The 19,254-nt window shown below is 42.7% G+C and overlaps 1 protein-coding gene and 1 non-coding gene across 2 annotated transcripts in view; both read left to right on the forward strand.

Annotated features, from left to right (window-relative positions):
* Positions 1-18,231, forward strand: part of ubl3a (ubiquitin-like 3a) — a 34,723-nt gene extending 16,492 nt beyond the window's left edge. The window contains exons 2-5 of the mRNA XM_035178407.2: positions 11,539-11,647; positions 13,003-13,089; positions 14,995-15,072; positions 16,290-18,231. Coding sequence (XP_035034298.1) covers positions 11,539-11,647; positions 13,003-13,089; positions 14,995-15,072; positions 16,290-16,342 — 327 coding nt within the window. The 3' untranslated portion in view covers positions 16,343-18,231. The remainder of the gene's footprint in view (positions 1-11,538; positions 11,648-13,002; positions 13,090-14,994; positions 15,073-16,289) is intronic.
* On the forward strand, positions 4,999-5,071 carry trnat-agu. Its single transcript has one exon. It is a non-coding gene; the product is annotated as a tRNA-Thr (tRNA).
* Positions 18,232-19,254: the final 1,023 nt, after the last annotated feature.

The raw sequence follows: 19,254 nt of genomic DNA on the forward strand, positions 1-19,254 counted from the left end.
TGAGCAGGAGTTCCTCCTTCAGAGCACACAGTGTATTTGACCCACAAAGTTGGTCTTCGTGGGCCGTGTAGACTGCGGCTGAACCAAAATGAGATGGTTTGGTCAGGATTTCTGTGATCGGTTTCACCACTTCCTCCTGCCCTTATTGCCGTCACCTAGCAACAGAGCTGCAGTTGGACACGATGAGAAAGTATGAATGCCCCTTGGTTTTTTAACATGTGAACCGTTAATGATGCGGTCGAGTTGAAGCCTGATACTTAAGTACTGGATGTAGTGTTGCTTGCCAGCGCCTATTTACCTCTTTGAGAAACGATTTGTCACCGCATCGCAATGAATCCTGGGAAGGATCCTTCGTTCCTCGGGGATGGAAGGACGCATTTGTCGGAGCCTTGGAAATTGGAAATTCAAGTCACACCGCTTTCACGCAATCTGCCCTCAAATGCAGCTTCTGAATGATGTGTCAACTCAATTGTGACACAGCTACAATATCATTTATATGTGCACATTTTTGCATTCTTTGTGTTGCACTCAGTTGGACACACGGAAAGGTAGGTTTGAAAGAAGAGAACCTTACAAGCTTACTTTGTGTTCTCCACAGAGCTGACCAATCACTGCCTAAAGTGAAACTGCGATTGTCAGTTTGATTTGGAAAGTAATACCAATATAAGCAAAGGAAGCACCATCACCTATACCGGCCCTTCCCACAGCCAGAGAAGAGTTCAAATAATTGATTTCCTTTTCCTTCACACAGTTTGTATCTGGAGAAGCAGCGTGATTGAATTATCTTCACTACCTTTATCGCATTGTTTCTCTTCTGCTTTTCGCTCAACCAATGATGTTGCATCTTTATTTCACCGTGTAGCACCTTGTCATTCTCTATCTCATCTCTTGCCTCATGTTTCACTGGGAGAAAAGGGACAGACAGTCTAGACGCTGACAGAGGGATGAGAGGAGAATCGATTGAAGCATACAAGAGCAATTTCACGTCTCGGCCCACAGCTTCAAAAGCAAAGCCTCAGCTGCCTTACCGCTGCCCCACCGCAGCAGCAGCAGGAGCAGTAGCAGCAGCAGGCATTTTGAATGTGCACGCAAATCTTTGTGCGTTAATTTATGTGCAAAATTGTGTTAATGTCAAACACCAAATAGTCGGTGGATAATCGGAAGAATTAAGTGGATTTCATCGCCTCATTCACCTTCACGGTTCCTCTTGTCGCCGCCTGTCTCTCTGACCTTCGCTGTTCCCACTTTGAATCCTCTTTGATTCTCTCGCCGCTCGCTCTCATTTCCTCCCCCGGTCCCCTGGGCTCGCCTCCAGAAGTGTCAGCATTTCCTCTGTCCTCCCTATAGCATCAGACCCCGTCATCACTATCATGGGTGTCTGTACAGCATCAGCGCTTTGGTGGGGATGTGTGATACAGGACACTGCAAAGCTTTGTTGTCTTTTTCTCTCCTCTAACTGATTAATCCCTGTCTGTTGGTCACTTACACTTTATTTAGGTGTGTTCTGTAGTGTTCTCGTGTCCCACTGTCTTTGCTGTTTCCTGTTTCATCTGAATGGATTTAAGGGGGTTTTCTTCTCACTAATGAGATAAGGACAGTGGCGCTTTAACCCTAAACTGTGACTGACACACTGAAACTGTGTCAGGATGAAGAAAATCATGTTAATCTTAAAGCGCAACTCCCTCCCCCCACGTTTTAATCTTTCTCTAATTTTTAAAAGTGTCCCAACTACTTATGTAGACTGTCTGCAGGCGTTCATCCTATAGACAAATGACCAGGAAGAGTCAGGGTGCTGCCAGACGCTCGTCTTAATCTGTCCTGACAGTCTCTCGTACACAGGGTTCCAATAACAGGCCAATTTGAATTTGGAGAGATACGTCCCATTCTTGCAGCAACATGTAAGGGGGGAAGTTGTGTCATTAATCAGAGACACTAATTAATCTTGGGAAATTAATTTTACTGCTGGCAGAGCATGGCCAATGCATTCTTTAATTAACAGTAACTGGCAGTGTGTGTGTGTATATGTTTTTGTAGGTCTTGAAAAATGGTGGTTAGTGGTGTGTGGCTTAATACCTGTGGCCAGTTTTTAAATCCAAACACACACACACTCACTGTTCCTTCAACCACTGTGAGGCAGTAAGTGTGGTGTGTTTTTAAATCTCACTTCTAATACACCACAGGCAGTTTAGATTAACCAAAGTTTTTCATTATGCCAGCCAGTAGCTGATGCTGCTAATAAAACATGGAGTGCAGACTGTGTTATATTTATCCCATAATGTGCATAGATTGGGTTAGAGTCAACCGGTTTTTTCCATTTGCACAGAAAAACTGATTCTCTCAGATTTCCATGCATGTGTAAAACAGTGTAAATAAGGAATATATCTACAAAATAAAAGAACAAATGTTAAGACTAGCCCACAGTTTATATGCATTAAAAAACTGTACAGTAAAGCCTCATGTGAAACAGTAATACAAATCCTTAATGTGCACTGTCGATAGTAGAGTTTAAAGACAACGCTACTATCTTCAGTAGAGCTAAATTGATACATCTTAAAATACACAAATATCAGATTTTTGTATTATGCACCGTTCGTCTTTATTTTCAGTTGCAAACAGTTAATCTTTCATACATGCACTGAACTCGCAGCTCTGATTAACTTAGCTTAGCATTGCATAAAAACCAGGAAACACCAAGCCTGGCTCTGTTCATTATTTCGAGTACCAATAAAGCTCCTGAACATGTTATATCCCATATTTATGCTAGGCTAAGCTAACCATCTGCTTAACAGATACGAGAGTGGTATCAATATTCTCATCTAAGGCTGTAACCATGGTCGGCACCGTAAACATTTGGCTCTCAGGTCGCCCTTCTCATCTAACACTTGGCAAGAAAGTGAGTAAGGGTATCTCTATGAACTGTTCTTCTGTCATAGAGTTCTAGGGTTTGTTGCATTATTCCCCATCTTAACTTCTCTCTACTGCTGCCACACTTTATTTTGGCTGCATACTGCAACTAGTTAATGTGGTTTTCCGGTTGTTCTGGTTTTTCGCTGTAGAAAACAGAAGCAAGCCTCAAAATGAGGTCAGCCAAACAGGTCAAAGCTGACACAAGTGCTTTTTGGGTAAATGCTATTGGCGGATTTGAACCTCTTCACTGTTCTACCTAACTCTGCATTGTATGGTAGCATCTTCACGCCTTTCTCGCTTTATTATGTAGCCCAGTAATGCTGGATTAAACTCTGTTTGAGCTCTCAGCTTCCACTCACTGCATCCCATCAGCGTGTAGTTTGCACGTGGTTAATGTACAATAGTTGACTTCAGTTTTGGCACGTTCCTTCATTTGGCCCTGGGGATGTTCACCAGCCATTTTGACATGCGAGGAAGCGAGACGTGGAGTAGAGGGAGTGGCAGGGGGCTGGCATGCAAGGTAAACCCATGTTCGCCTCTCCTGACAGCTCTGATCACAGAGAGGTAGCGATACGAGGAACGTGTGATCAAACGCGCCCTACCTGGCATCTGTCAGGGGAGAGAAATGGAGCCATGGGCGTATGTGTGCACGAGTTAAGCGAGGCAAGTCTTCAGAGAAGACACCGGGAGGGGAGATGACAGCATGAAAGGGAGCTCTACCAGTTTTTCGGGAGAGAGGAGAAGCAGCTGATGGATTAAAGGGTTATCTGCATGTGAACGGAGGAGAAGGCAGTGATGAAGAGAGAGGACGGAAAGCAGCGAGCTGTCAGGTACAGCGCCCGTTGGCACACTGTCGTAACAGCTGATCGTGCTCGTGACAGGAAGGAGAGGGAGCAGGAAGAGGAGCAGGAAGAGGAGCAGAGTGGATTCTGGCTTTGATGAGGACGTCAGCATATCAAAGCATGGGTCTTTTTGAATGACAGTTTAAAAGGACAGGGGCTTGGTGAGAGATTTGACGTGTGATAGGGCAGTTGAGTGATGAGACTGTGACTGATGGTACCAAGTGCAGCTACAAGGAGAATTGGTGTTAAAATCCGAGTTACAACGACAGCAGTGAAATAACGTCACAAGACCCTAAAGGGTTAGTGTCGAACTTTGAAAAAAGAAAATTAAAATGCTGTGAGATTGTAAAAAGAGAATATGCAAACATTTTCAATGCCAAATAATGGGGTTTCTCTAATAATTGAATCACTCTTTGCATAAGAGCACTGGTCGGTGTCTCTACTCTTTATTTTAAGTGGACAGTGTCTTTTCTTTGTGCAGATAATCAGCCGCTGAATGTTTGATGCTTTTCTGAAGCAACGAAACCTTAATTTGAAAATGCTATTAGACCTATAATGTAGCCATTAAACGCCCGTGCCACAGGAAGTTAACGAGCGGCACCAGAGAGTGCAGAAACGTCTGCGGTGTCGGCTCTTACAATCTCTCTTACAGTGGACGCTCTCTTTAATGATTAATGTCCGTAGCAGAGTTCAGCAGGGAGAAGCTCTGTGTTTTATGTCCACTGACCAGGCTGCTCTTCTTTATGCAGTAACAAGGAACCACAGGAGAGGAAGTGATTCTGGGATTTGATTACAGGCAACATGGTCACATGTCGCTTCAAAAAGAGAGTCTATCGCTAAAATGTTAAAGCCTCATCATCATGTTTCCGCTGTAAAGCACCATCGGGCCATCGTGACATATTATATGCTTATTCAGCAGCCACTGCAGAGACTGTAGCAGCACCAGACCTGGTTAATGGTGCCATGGTTCTGTGGCTTGTCTAGTAAACAGGATATCCTGGGTTGAAACCCTAGTAGTGCCTTCGGGGAGGTGGCAAATGTCCTTGTGGTGGGACTAATAAAGGATTATTTGATCTTGTGTTTTAGCTGTGTGTTTGGTCTCCTCCAAATCAACAATTGAAATTGTGTTTTGAAACTGTACCGATATTCAGGCCTACTTACATGAGCCCGAATAGACGCCGCAGGAACTACGGTGTATGAAGGAGGAAGCTGCTGAATGTGAATAAGCATCGAGCCTTGTAGCATGGACGGTGCTGTGGCTTAGTTGGTAAAGCGCCTGTCTAGTAAACAGGAGATCCTGGGTTCAAATCCCAGCGGTGCCTTTTTTGGGGGTGAATTTCCCTTGCAGTGTAACTAATATAGGATGATCTCATCTTTCAGCTGTTTGGTCTGTACCATCTCCAGGGAGAGATATCTTTCAATAGTTCTGCTAACCGTTTAGTTGTGTTCACCCGGTAGTAGCTGACTTTATCTATCTGTTGATCATTGCTGAGCTGGAGGTGCACTGTTGGTTTTTAGAGCTTGTTCTCTGAAAACAGCTGTGGACAAAAACAAGGCCATGAAAGCAGTGACAGTGAACTCTGAATAGTGCAGTTAAGCTGAAACTCACAATACAACTCTGTAAAGCTGAGATGGATTTCAGATTCAGACACTAACTCTCTGTAGGTTTATCACTGCTCGAGGCTTTTAGATGGAACTGAATATTAAACATTTGTCTGCACTTGACAGCGTGCTTGGTGCTTGTTTTGTGAAACGATTACATGAGCATTGTCAGAGACGACTTTCATGTAGTGCACATGCATAAAAAACAGGAAGAAACAGCACAGATGACTAACTAGCTCCCCGGCTACCACAAGTGTTGGCATGGCAACCAGCAGAGCATGACTGTAGGCACCATGAGCAGAGTTGGAATAAATCTTGATCAGTCAGATTGTGCGTCTGGAGCTTTGCACAACAGCTAAAAAAACAACAATTTGTGTCAGGATAAAAAGTTTGGCGGGCACGACTTACTTACATAAAACGATCCGTCTTCAACCTTTGGTTTGTTTACCGATTCTCTCTATTTCGTGGAACGAATTGCAAGATGTGGGTAAAGTAGGTCAAAACAAACCCTGACACATAAGCCATCACAGATAAGTGCCCTATAAAGATTGATAAGTCAATAATCAACAAACTTTAGCTGGGTCAAGGCCAAATGGTGAATTTCTAGACCTTTACTGCAGTGGAAAGGTCTGTTGACTATGATGTTTATGCGATGTGCTTATTGTTATACGTTCCCACATCGAAGCTATATTTGGGTAACCTACAAACACAACGTGACTTTGTTTTGAAGTGTCCTTTGTTTTTGTCACGTCATCCCTGTGATGAACGTTCCTGTGCGTAGCTACAGTGTCACCCACAAGGTTCTAAAATTAAGTTTTTGTCTTCTACCTGATCTTGTTAAGTAAAATTGGCTTTTATGATTTGTAAAAAAGTCATGAATTTTCTCATAAAGAAATATGACAAATATGTCTATGTCTTTCTCAAGTTCTGTCGAAGTTGCTATGTAACTTCAGTTGAACCCTATCTGCTTTTATTTTGAAGATCGTCCTCCTTTCCCAGGTTGAAAATAGGCAGCCTGTATTCTCTGCTGTTTATCTTCAGTTCATAATGTGTCACGGTTTAAAATGAATGTTAAACAGACCACATTTTGAGGGAGGAAAATAGATAATAAAAATAAGTTTTAGAAAAACTGATTGCAGCACTGCACAGCTCCCAACCCTGTTCGACGCACTTACTGTGACTCTGAGATTACAAATCCTTGCCTTAGGCTTCGTTTCTCGTATCGCACTATTATCAGTCAGCTATTGTTATGTAACCACTCCGTCTGTGTGTGTGTGAGTGTGTGTGTTTGAATGCACACAAACAGGAAGGAACTCACAAACAAAAAACTATTTATAATTTTGTATTCAATTTGTCAAACTCAGAATGAGGCTCTTTGACAGATCAAAAGATTTTTATTTTCCGCTGCTGCCTCTGAAACGTGCATTCAGCCTGTTGTTCCACCATCTGCAGGGATTTTCTAAACGCAACCTTTTCAGAGTGTTTTTAATTAGAGAAGGCAGTGGCTCCTTGACAGAATCTGTATGCTAATGGGAGCTAATAATTGGTATAATTTGCTAAATCACCAAGAGCTTGCAAAGCTGTTTTTGTCATTCAGTTTTGACTAATTAGAAAAATGGGACGGGTGTCTCTCAGGCTGCTCTTTTTCTTGAGGTTGTTCGCAGTTTGTCAAACAAGCCACAAATAGCCCATTACGGCGTGTCTCCTATTTTGTAGCCGGTCATATTCATTTAAATCCGACAGTCGGAATGTGGCGCCAGAAAGAAAAGCGCCTACAAGTAATTAACAATTAAATCAGCGGCTGATAATTCATGTGGGATTTGTGTTGTCAAAGTGCTGTGTTGTTAAATTCTTGAGTTAACAGTCAAATTTTCTCCGGATTTAATGGGCAAAGTCAAAGCTGCTGGGTCCAGCTGGTTTGTTTTAGACGGGCTACAGTCGCACTAATCACCCACCTCCTCTCTTAAATTCATTTATACAGTTAGGAATCCACTCTGACAGCAGTGGCTAACCTTACTGTGTAGACTACATATAAAGTTGCTCTAATATATTCCCACAGGACGGCTTCCCACTCTGTAATTTGTTGACTGCTGCACAGGGTCTGAAGAGCAGCAGTCCTCTTTAATGCCTCTATAAACACAAGCACACATAAACATACACATGCAAACACACACACACACACACACACACACACACACACACACACACACACACACACACACACACACACACACACACACACACACACACACACACACACACACACACACACACACACACACACACACACACACACACAGACACACTATTGCCTTGAGAAAGAGTTGAGAGCGGTACTCAGGGAGGGAATAATTATAGATGGCATTGAATTTCCTTCTCTCCACCATGTGCAAACAGTGTGCAGCCAAGAGCGTTTGCTTACTTCACATGTTTACACCGTGGCACCACTTGGCAGCAGGGTCACATTATTGTGACTGAATATCTGGTCTGCAGTGGAGGCCTGAGGAGCAGGGAGCTGCCAGACACACGTACAAGTAGCCTTGTTTTATTATTAAATAACCAGGACTAGAAACTGCTGCACCAGGATGTGTCAGCAGTATGATAAAAGGAGTTGGGCTACATCCATTCTAATAAGTTTCAGTTTGAAACGAATGAACTCTGCTATGGACGTGGAGTTTAAAATGGAGAAGTTTGGAGGTGCTGCTGGCTGATGCTGGGGTGTGTTTTAGTTTGGACTGGCAGAAATGGAGATGTTTGGAAACAATGACATAGACACTGCTTGGCGATTTTTTTGTCGCGGTGTAGCCTTCGCTGATTCGGCAGGCTCTTATCACATGACCCCTACCGGAAGAAAACAACTGGCTTAGCCTCGGCTACAGGTGTAGAATGGAATGTAGATAATCAAGTAGCGTTGCACACCCTGTCAACAAATTCCTGTGTACACCAGCACGCGAATTACCGTCCATACTAACACGACTGAATGATTTTCAGTCATGTTAGTATGGACGGTAATAAAAACAGATTCAGAGCCACACACAGAGATCATTTTAGTTTGAAAACGTACTAGTATGGATGTAGCCTTACAAATACTTTGACATCCTCACATTGGGAAAGTGTACCACACACTATGTTGCTTCTTGCAGTTCCCCACATGCCCTGCGAACTGTTGAAAGCTTCACGCAGCTGAATTTTTGAGACGGATTGTAAGCAAGGACATGCTCGGTGTATGCATGACTAAGCGGCTGTTTGCCTGCAGATATGTGTGTGTTTATTATGCATGAATGCACGAAGCACCGCTCTACACATACCTGGAGCTGTTGTATTTGTCGCAGAGAATAGATTGTAATTGAATATACTTCCCTCAGCTTGCTGTAAAACCACATTACCAGTCCCTTTGTGAAAGGGAGTCCGGGGAGGAGGCACAGTGACCCTGAGGGAGAGGGGGGAGGGACAGGAAAAAAGAGCAAGAGAAACCGTGATTCAGTTAAAATCAGAGTCAGGATAAAGAGCGAAGCGAGAGAAAAGAGGAGACACGGACAGCAAAAGCTCAACATGGTAAAACCAACCTGCAAGTGTTTTAGTGAGCTGCAATAACCCTGGTCTATATTTTACTCTCTGCAGCAGGGAAGTAAGATAATTACTCATTTAGTATTTTAATGATGACAGAGCTTGGTGTCTCCATCTGGTATTTGGGTTCGGATCAGGTGACTCCAAAGGCGACAGCATATGATTCACGTAACGTTTACTGCTGATCGCACCATTCGGCAACCTTTAAACATAAAACGGAAGAATCTGCATCCATTATGTAACTTTCTGTTTTGTTTTCTGCCAAACAGAAAGTGACCTGAAAGAACAGAGACAGCAAAATGAGGACAGAAAAGAGGGAGAGAAGCAAATAAAGGGATTGAAAGTTGTGCTGATCGATAACAGCGTTCACACCGTTTAATTGGGGCTAGTTCGGTGTCTGTTGTACATTCCTCCACTGTTTGCTGTGCCGAGCGAGGGATTGACGGAGTAGGAGAGAGAGACGGAGTGAAAGAGACAGGGTGAGGGAGGGGATGCAGAGATTGCTGTGAGGAGAGGAAGACAATATGATGTGACACAGTGGAAAACGGGCAGGAGGGAGAAGGAGGAAGGTGGGTGGGTGGGGGTGGTAAAGCTATCTTGTAGGTGTTATCAGGTTAAGCCACCCAACACTGGCTGTCACCATGGTGACACCATGGTAACAACCAGGTGTTCAACCAAGAAGGAGACAGACCTTGCCTATGCAAACGGTCTTCCTCTGCGTGTCTCTTCCTCAGTAATTGTCTTCATCCGTCTCATTCAGAGGGTCCGTCTGCAGGTTGTTCGTCTTAAAGGTGTATTTAACTATTTAAAAAACAGTTTGAATGTATTTTATTTTCCATTGAGCAAATAACTCACCAGCAATCTGCAGGAATCTTTTCTTCTGCATTTTGATCCCTATCTCATCTGTGCAGCTCTCAGTCAGTTGTCTGAGTCACAGCAGGAAACAACAGTTGCTAGTTAGAGGAGCCTGGCTGTGTTGTGTGCATGCAGTGGGTTTAAAGGCCCAGTATTCTGCTGCAGCTTCAGCTCAACACTATTCAACTCTTCAATGTTTGTCGGTTCAATGTCGAGGTCAAATATGACGATTTCTTTTTGATTCTCACTATGTATGTGTTGTATATATCTATATATATATCTATATATATGAATGTGTGTGTGTATATGTCTCTGTATGGCTCCCCCATGCTTAAACCCATAAGCTGATTTGATAAGGTGCTTACAGAGATCTCCGTTTCAATCCGTTGGTGTTAGCTTGGTTACATCACTGCGGCCGGCTCGTGTGTGTGTGTACGTATTCACATGTGTGTGTGTCTTGCTCGGCAGAGTGGGTTTGGTGGTGGTGGAGTTGGGGGTGGTATAGAAGGCCAACAGACGCTCTGCACATGGAGACACACTGCCAACAATGACACACACGTGCTTGTGCCATGCGCACACTGCAGGCCAGACACACAAATACAGTAAGCAAAGACAAACACACAAACACCACAGACCTTTGCTCTTGCTCTTAAAGGCAAACTAACTGTACCACGCTCTTAAAAACACATCTCACCAGCCGCGCGGTTTAATTGATATTCATATGAATGGTTCTTAATGCAAAACACCTCACTGCGTTCACTTCACACCTGTACTTGGCTGATGGAAGGTGAGAGATTGGCAAAGAGACGCGGCACCGAGCAACATCTGTGCCTCTCCTCTCTCCTGTGTTTGTTTTTCAGTCAAGTCGATCGTAGTTAAACTTTGGACGTTTTCATTGACTGGATTAATTTGGACAGAGTCAGATTGTGTTGATACTAAAACAATGTGCGGCGTGTAATGATGTGTTTGACCTTTAATCAAGCCGCTGTCATTCTCTATCGTTACATCACGGTATTTAAAAGATGTTAAAATTTTACAGCTTGATTGAACATTGTTGATGTGCTCAAAGGAAAAATAATAAAGCAGTGAGGAGTAGCAGTATGTTGTGAGTGAGAATAATCCACAGCCCCTCCAGCCCTCACTGAACAGTTTACTGTTACCTTCATCTCTCTGTAGGGTTCAGAAATGTTAATAATCTATATTCGCACCTTTAAACTCATTAAGACATGCTGAAGTGTCCTTGAGCAAGTTTCCCTAGCGACTCTAGAGGTGCTGCTCGGGTAAAGGGTGACAGAGGTCTGGCTTTCTGGAAACTACTCTCACACCTTTAGTCATTTATTATTATTCTTGGCTGTCACCAACGACTGCTGCTGTTTTGGGGAAGTTTTCACATTTCCACTGCTTATATTCCTGTGTTTCTCAACGTGAGTCAAGTTTGGTTGTGTTAAAATTAGAAAGTGTTAAAATTATTTAGAAAGACACGTCCGAGAGGGGGACAAACTACCAGTAAATGACAGAAAGGGGAACCATGGACAAGGAAACAGAGTCAGAGGGATGAGAGAAAAGTCAGGAGGAAGTTGGAGAGACAGATGGAGGCTGATCTCGTCCTCATCCTTTTCTTGCTTCCTGTTAAATTACAGGAATCTCTGTGTGTCCTGATTCGACTGTGTTCAACATGACATATTAAACAGCTGTTTGTATGTGTCCAAAATGTTTCTCACATACAGCCCTAATGTTATGTGTCTTTTTTTTTTCTGTGTTGCAGATAAACCTGCGGCTTATTTTAGTCAGCGGGAAGACAAAAGAATTCCTCTTCTCTCCAAATGAGTCGGCTTCAGACATCGCCAAACACGTCTACGATAACTGGCCAATGGGTAAGTGGAGAGAGCACACACCAGGTCAAAAAGGGAGCAATGCATTTTAAAAATCAATAGGAAATTTAACAGGGAGCCAGTGTAGGGAGGCGTGACATGGTCGTGTCATGAATCCCACTCAAGAGAGTCAGGAGAGCGTCAGGTCACTGTTGAGTCAGTGTTTGGAGATGTACAGTCAGAGAACAGCGATTATATCACGATTACCAAGGTATTGTCTCCATGTTTATTTATGCTGTGATATTCACTCACACATTCTGAATTACATCACATAACAACTTTCACTGTTTATCACATTGATGCAGGAGAACAGCTGCAGCCTGTTTGCATCCGACATGTTTGTCATTTCAAGCAATTTAGCTGTAAACAACTCGAAAAACCAGATTATGTGACTTGTATGTTTCTTCATAACAATGCTAAAGGATGATAAGCTTTTATTTCCGCATTCAGCCCCACTGCTAATTACTTACACATAGGTCTAGTTAACACTGTGGGAATGTGCAAATCTTTGGTGTAGGGCAATTAGATCACACTCCGCCCTACTGCCTGATTATCATTGCGTACAGGAATGTGGGATCGCAGTACAGCCACCTCCTTTCTTTAATACACCCACTCCCTAAGTGCTGCTACGCCTTATACTACCTTCAAATCTGAAACAGACTCCAGCCTTTTCCCACGGCGCTGGGCTGCGTAAAGCCAAAAAACGATGAATTATACCGAAGGATTATCCTGGAGCAGAGGACGGGGAAGAAAGAACAGAACCTTTTGTGCCCTGACAGTTCTGAACATCTCCTCCTAGACAACAGTTCTGAACCCTGTGAGACCCGGAGCAGGCACTCGCTCAGCACCAACACCCTCTGTTTAGCTGGAGACACACATCTGGTGGCCAGACTCTGCTGCTGCTGCTGTGCAACTCCCACCTGCCCCCTTCCCTGTTCTCTGTCTCTTTCTCTCACTCTCTCATTTAATGCCTTCAACTTTTTGTCTATAGCTCTTCTCAAGCCGCACCTTTTCTTCTTTTTTCGCTCTCGAGTCTCTGTCCCATTCTGTCGTGCGTCCCGCAGAGCCCACACATTATACATTCTGCTTGTAATAATATAAAATACAGTCTGAGAACGTCTTAAAATATCTTAAATGCAGTTGTTGGTGGTTTCTTTTCACTACACTGTGTCTTAGACTCAAAACAGGATGAGTGTTGAAGCTTGTCATCACATCTGCTCAAGTCAAAGCCCCTTAACAATAAAAACCCTTGTTCCCTTTTCTAAATTTGCAATAAGGGAAAAAACAAATAGGAGACAGTTAGAAAATATGATATTTTGTTGACTTTTCTCTTTTAATCTGTCCGTGTCTTTTTTCAGACTGGGAGGAAGAGCAGGTCAGCAGTCCTAACATCCTGAGGCTCATCTACCAGGGACGTTTTCTACACGGCAACGTAACACTAGGAGGTGAGAAAACACAGAAAGCAACCCCCCCTCCCCACGTCTCCTGCCTCATGTGCTCACAGACATAAATGCTAAATCATGGCCGTGTGTGTTGCTGGAAAGTTCTTTGCTGTTCCCATCTCTTTCCCTGAGCCGCAGAACAGAGGCACCTCAGTGCTCCGGACAAGCCGGCTTTGACGGAGAGAGGGAGGAGAGAGGAAATACAGAAAAAGAGGCGAAAGAGAGTGGTCAGGAAAGGGGCACGACTGGCAGCCGAGTAGACCTCAGGCAGCACAAAGACCAGACGCAGAGGGTGGGGGTGTGAAAATGAATGCTATAAGTGAACAGAGAAAAGGAGGATGTCGTCTTTTGAGGCCGGCCCTCTTCACTTCCCCCTGGCTTTTAGGCTTTTTCATCCACTTAACCCAATTTTGATTTGACTGGAGTTTTGTGTGGTTAATGGGGTTATGGCTGTCCCCAACCCTTTTACACTCACTGCCATCTATCTCATAATTCCCCTATCGTTTGTTTAACGTGTTCGCTGACACAGAATCCTCAAGCCAAAAGTCACAGTGGTTTTGAAATGCAAAAATACATGCCACACACACACACACACACACACACACACACACACACACACACACACACACACACACACACACACACACACACACGACTGATGAGCAGGTTTGGGGAGTGAACAAGATCCAAATACTGCAGCTGCTAACCACAAGATCAACTACAGTCAATCCTTTGTTCAATTGATCGTTAAGATGTCCGCGTAGGTTCTTTCATTTAAATACAACAAGTTATCATGTTGGACAATGTTACATTGCTGCTGTGTGGTGATGGAGTTGAAAGTAGGACACGGCAGTTCAGTACGTCTGAAATCAATACTGCATCATTGACAGGGATTTATTCTGATGTTGATGTTGCAATATGGAAAATAAATGAAAAAACACAGGCTTCAAAGCAATGGCTTCGTTCCAGTTTTATGAATTACACAAGATCAAACTCTTCCTCTGCGTAAAATTAAATTGCTAATGTGCGATATTGATGATCATTGATTTGGACAACATAAATAACGTATGATTATGTCATCATGATATATTTCCTACTCTCATTTTCAGTTGTTTATCCTCCACTGCTGTGAAAATGTTATTCATTAGGTTTTTCCTCTCATGAGTTTGCTTCGTGATTTCATTTACACAGTTAGAGATAGTTTCAAGCTACTTGGGGACAATTACACATTTTAATATTCAGGAGTAGCAGCTCGTGCAAAATTACTTGAATTGTTCAGAATTCTTTTATAGGAAGGTTTACACCCTTTATCATTTCAGACGGTTTTGTTACCTGCAAGTACTATTATTATTATTCTGGAACACAATGATCTTGTAGTCATATATTTCAGTAGCTTCAGCCACGGCATATTATTAGAGCCCTACCAGTTTATCAGTTTTATTATTTTACAGAATAAACAATGCATAAAAGATGTGAATTTACGTTAACATTTCATTTAAGGATTTGTTTTTCTATGTTTCTATATATTTGGTTGTGTTTTCTTTTTAGTTATTTATAATAAAGTTTATGGTTGAACTGTTAAATATCAAGCCTCAATTACATTTCTATGTCACACAGGTTTGATAATGACATCGAAATTATCGCTAATGTATATTGGATTTTTTTTATCGATATTGTCCCCCCAAAAAATCTTTGTCAGCCTGGCTCTAGTCATTATTACATGTAGCAGCTTAAAAGTACTTTATAACTGTTCTATCAATGTTATATTTCCTAGTTAACACCTTCCAGTGTTGTATAATCTGTTTGTACATGTTGAAGAGTCCGGTGAAACTGGTGTACAGACAGATATACTGTCGCCCAGTGAATATCCTCTAACTCTGTCTGTCTCTCTCTCTTCTCCCCTGTTAGCCCTCAAACTGCCCTTGGGGAAGACCACAGTGATGCATTTAGTTGCCAGAGAGACTTTGCCTGAGCCAAATTCCCAAGGTAACCAGCTCTGCGTCTCCCTTCCTTCCTTTCACAAAGCCTTTCACACTCTCAACAACTTTAAGCGCTCTATGCTCCCAGCCATTATTTATCTCTACACATGGCTTCAGTTTTGGGAACAGCCACTGGTGCAAGTAATTGGCCTCTCCTTAAATGTATCCCCAAGAGACCGTCCACTGTGGACAATGTATAGCCAATAAAAATCATATTAGGGGACAGGTCTCCTTCTAGTGATTGTATGTAGAGACAGGGGCTGAGGTCAGCTGAGCGCTAGACCTAACAAACAGAGTTCAGAGTAGATCTGAGTAGAAACATGACACTGCCAATGTCAAGGTGTTGCAGTAATTTCACCCATTTTAACCATGATCTTGTTACGGGTGAGATCAATGCGTCTGTTTGTGTGTTTTCTGCTAAATGTTGGCTACAGTGATATAAAGTGATTGACAGGGATGAGAGGGAAACTTGACTATGAGCTGGAAATCCTCAGTTTCAAACTTTATCACAGTTCGGCGGTGGTAAATCTGAAGTGAATTATAATTAAACTTCAGAGTTCAAATGTTGGGACGACCCTGCGTTATTTGCCTGAACCTCGAGTGTCGGCTCAGTGAAGCTGCTGTGTCTTTCATGTAGTGTTTTTACTGTTAAATCGTCTGAAAAAAATTTGCGTCCATGACTTCTGTCAAAAGTATAACACTTGAAATTCATGAAAATTGTTAAATCTATTAGTGTAAAAAAAGAATTTTGTCAGAAAAACAATAAAACTGACAGCTAACATCTGCTGAATTCACAATTTAGTTGTTCTCATTAACATATTTTTTATTTTTTGAACAAATATGAAACTGAGATTTTTTCCGGAGCTGCTGAGATAAAATCACGATGTTAATGCTAAACTCTCTGCTGCGTATTCAGCCGTGTTAGTAATTAAAATGAGCAGTCACAGTGAAAGTCAGAGGCAAATGAAGGATGTTGTATTTCACGTTTACCTCATCCACACTGAAACACAAAGCCTGGGGTTTATTACACAGTGCGGAGGCCATTTTGGAAAAGATAAAAGTTGTTCTCATCTGGACTGAGAGGAAAAGATGTGCTTGGATATTTATTTTCTTAATATGGACACAGTGAATGACGCCTCATCATATGTATTTAGCTGAGTACCTGTGCAGGATCAGTGTTTCCCGTTGTTGACGATGTGTGTGTGTGTGTGTGTGTTTTCTCAGGTCAGAGGAACAGAGAGAAGACCGGGGAGAGTAACTGCTGTGTCATTCTGTAAATACACACCTCCGCTGCCAGCCCTCTTAACCCCTCTCATCGGCTCTCGCCCTCAACGTTCTGGACCCAATGAGCTTGTCCCTGTCCTGTCCTGGAGTCTGTCCACCCTGCGGACATGCACACAGACAAACACACACGCTCTCCTCCTCTTCTTCTTCTTCTTCCCTCTTTCATACACTCACACGTAACATGGAAAGACAGCAGGTGCAGTCAGGCTGATCCAGACTTAGGAGCAGATAAACGATAGAGTTGATTCCTTCGTTGTAACTTGATTTGTTGTCGTAACGGAAAATTAGAGGAAGGAATTCGATTTGCATGTTTGTTTTTTTTCTTTCTCTCTTAATGCACACCTTTTAAAGCCTTCTGCCACACACACACACACACACACACACACACACACACACACACACACACACACACACACACACACACACACACACACACACTCACACTCACACTCACACACAGACACACACACACACACACACACTCACGCACAGACATGGACACATTGTCAAGCCATCCTCAGCAGGTCTGTTCAAAGTCAGTCTCTATGCGGCTCCTCATTCTAGCTGGTTGTAACAGTGATGCAGTGCCAGAGTTTGTGTGCGTGGCCTTGTTTTCTCATACAGACTGCAGAGATTTTTAACCACTAACCACACACACACACACACACACACACACACACACACACACACACACACACACACACACACACACACACGCACACACACACACACACACACACACACACACACACACACACACACACACACACACACCTTGTGTCCTTTATACTGCCCTCCTCTGCATGTGCCCTTAAAGGTCACAAACGAGAACGTCCTTTTTATCTGCAGAGCGCTGTGGAGAGCGAACACGTCTTTCTCTCCCAGCCGGTCGCATTTCTAGCCAAACAAGGCCTAAACAAACAGACAAATAGCCAAACAACCAGTGTTGGGCCTCTTGTTTTGGGTTCATCGTTCGTCCGTGTGTGTTTTGACAGTCCGTGCATATAACTGACCGACCAGTGTTGTGATGAATTAAACGTCACGTCAGTTTCCCCCGCTCTAAAAGGAAAGGCTCGTCGCGCTCCCGTTTTTTAACAGTGTTGTGAAGGATCTCTCTGACAGCTGCTGTCCGAGCAGGGAAATTAGCTCTGAATGAAATTTGCTCCTTATTCGTCTTAATTTGCTTCGTTCCCTCTCTCTCTCTCTCTCTCTCTCTCTCTCTCTCTCTCTCTCTCTCTCTCCCTCTAACCCTCTCTCTGCATTGATAAATCCATTTTGCACAACTGAAGCATGTGCTCCCTCATCAGATTAATAAAAATTGTACAAAAAGTTTTACGGTTTTATTTTATATTTTTCCAATGGAAGTAACGTTCCAGACAAAGGTAAAGTGTAGAATATATTTAATATGAATCTTATATAGAACACGATGACTCTAGATCTTGTTGATATGCAGTATCATTGGTGTTTAGTCTATGATTGTGTATGCGGTTCGCTTCTAGCCAGTTCACTCGCTGACAACGTCTTGTGCTAAACGGCAGAAAAAACCTCCCTAATCATCGACCGACTGTATTTTTACTTTTCTTTCTTCTGTTTCTCATTTATTTCTTTTTCTTTTTTCATTTTGTTTATAATTTAATGTAATCCTTTTTCTTTGTGTGTGTGTGTGTGTGTTCTTTTTTTTCTTCTTTGCTTTGAAAGAATCGCTTTGTAACAGCACTAGGTCTTAAAAAAAAAATATATTGTTTATATTGATCAGGGTTCAAATCTGTACAGAGATAAATGTTTTCAAACCAATTGTAAATAGCACTAATGCTCCCTGTCCCTCCTCCGAACTTCAAAATGGAATAAACATCTGTAAACTAAATAAAGATTATTGAAGTGCGCCGCCTCTTGTCTGTGACTCACTGATACTGGATCATGAAACTCGTGATACTCGAGATGATACTTAACTGTATTTCAACTGATGTTTGAATCTTTTGTCTCAACCTAAGTTTCAACTCCCTGACGATAACATGGAGGTGAACTGTGAAGTATTTGTGTAGACATACTCTGTAACTGGTTAATCTGTGTTTAACTTTACACAAACACACACTGAACACATTTCATTTTAAAGTGTTTAATTATTACCCTAAAGTAGAAATACCACGATAACATCTACACCACTTGTCCTTAAAGGGCCGTGGGGGAGCTGGGGCCAGTCCCAGAGGAGAAGAGGTCTCATACAGGGACCAACAACCAGTCACACTCATATTAGGGACCCAGAGAAAACCCACACAGAAAGACTCGAACTAAGAGGCTGTGGTGCCACCCACTGCTCCACCGTGCCACTGCTACTCCATTAAAAGTCCTGATTTCTACAGTGAAGTAACATGTACTTCGCCGTCTGTCAGCTCAGTCTGGTCTGTCCCTTCTCCACCTGCTCTGACTCAGCAGCTCTGCTCTGATTCATCAGCTCTTCACAGTATAAATAATAACTTCAGTCTCTGTTGGATCGACTCTCTGTGCAAAGGTCTGTTGAAACAGTGAAATCCAGCTTTTTGACCGAGTCATTCTGACACTTGTTCCTGAACCTGTTTGCCTGATTCCTGTTTATCGTGCCCGACAGCAGCTCACTAACCTTGACCCTCCCCTCTGCCATCTCCTCCACGGATCCCCCCCCCACCCACTCCATCAGCTCACTGCATTATTATTATTATTAATAAAGACTTTGTTCTGTCAAGTCTGTGTCTGTTTCCTCCAAACGTGACAATAACACACTATTCAGATTTTTTGTTATATTATCTTCTAGAATACATTATTATTATTATTATTATTATTATTCATTTACATGTCAGCAGCATTTCTTCCTGTTCAGATGGAACTTATCTTTACAGCTCACGAACATGTTGTGACATAAATGACTAAT

The sequence above is a fragment of the Hippoglossus stenolepis genome, chromosome 15 (assembly GCF_022539355.2).
Source record: "Hippoglossus stenolepis isolate QCI-W04-F060 chromosome 15, HSTE1.2, whole genome shotgun sequence".
In the NCBI taxonomy this organism is placed as follows: Eukaryota; Metazoa; Chordata; class Actinopteri; order Pleuronectiformes; family Pleuronectidae; genus Hippoglossus; species Hippoglossus stenolepis.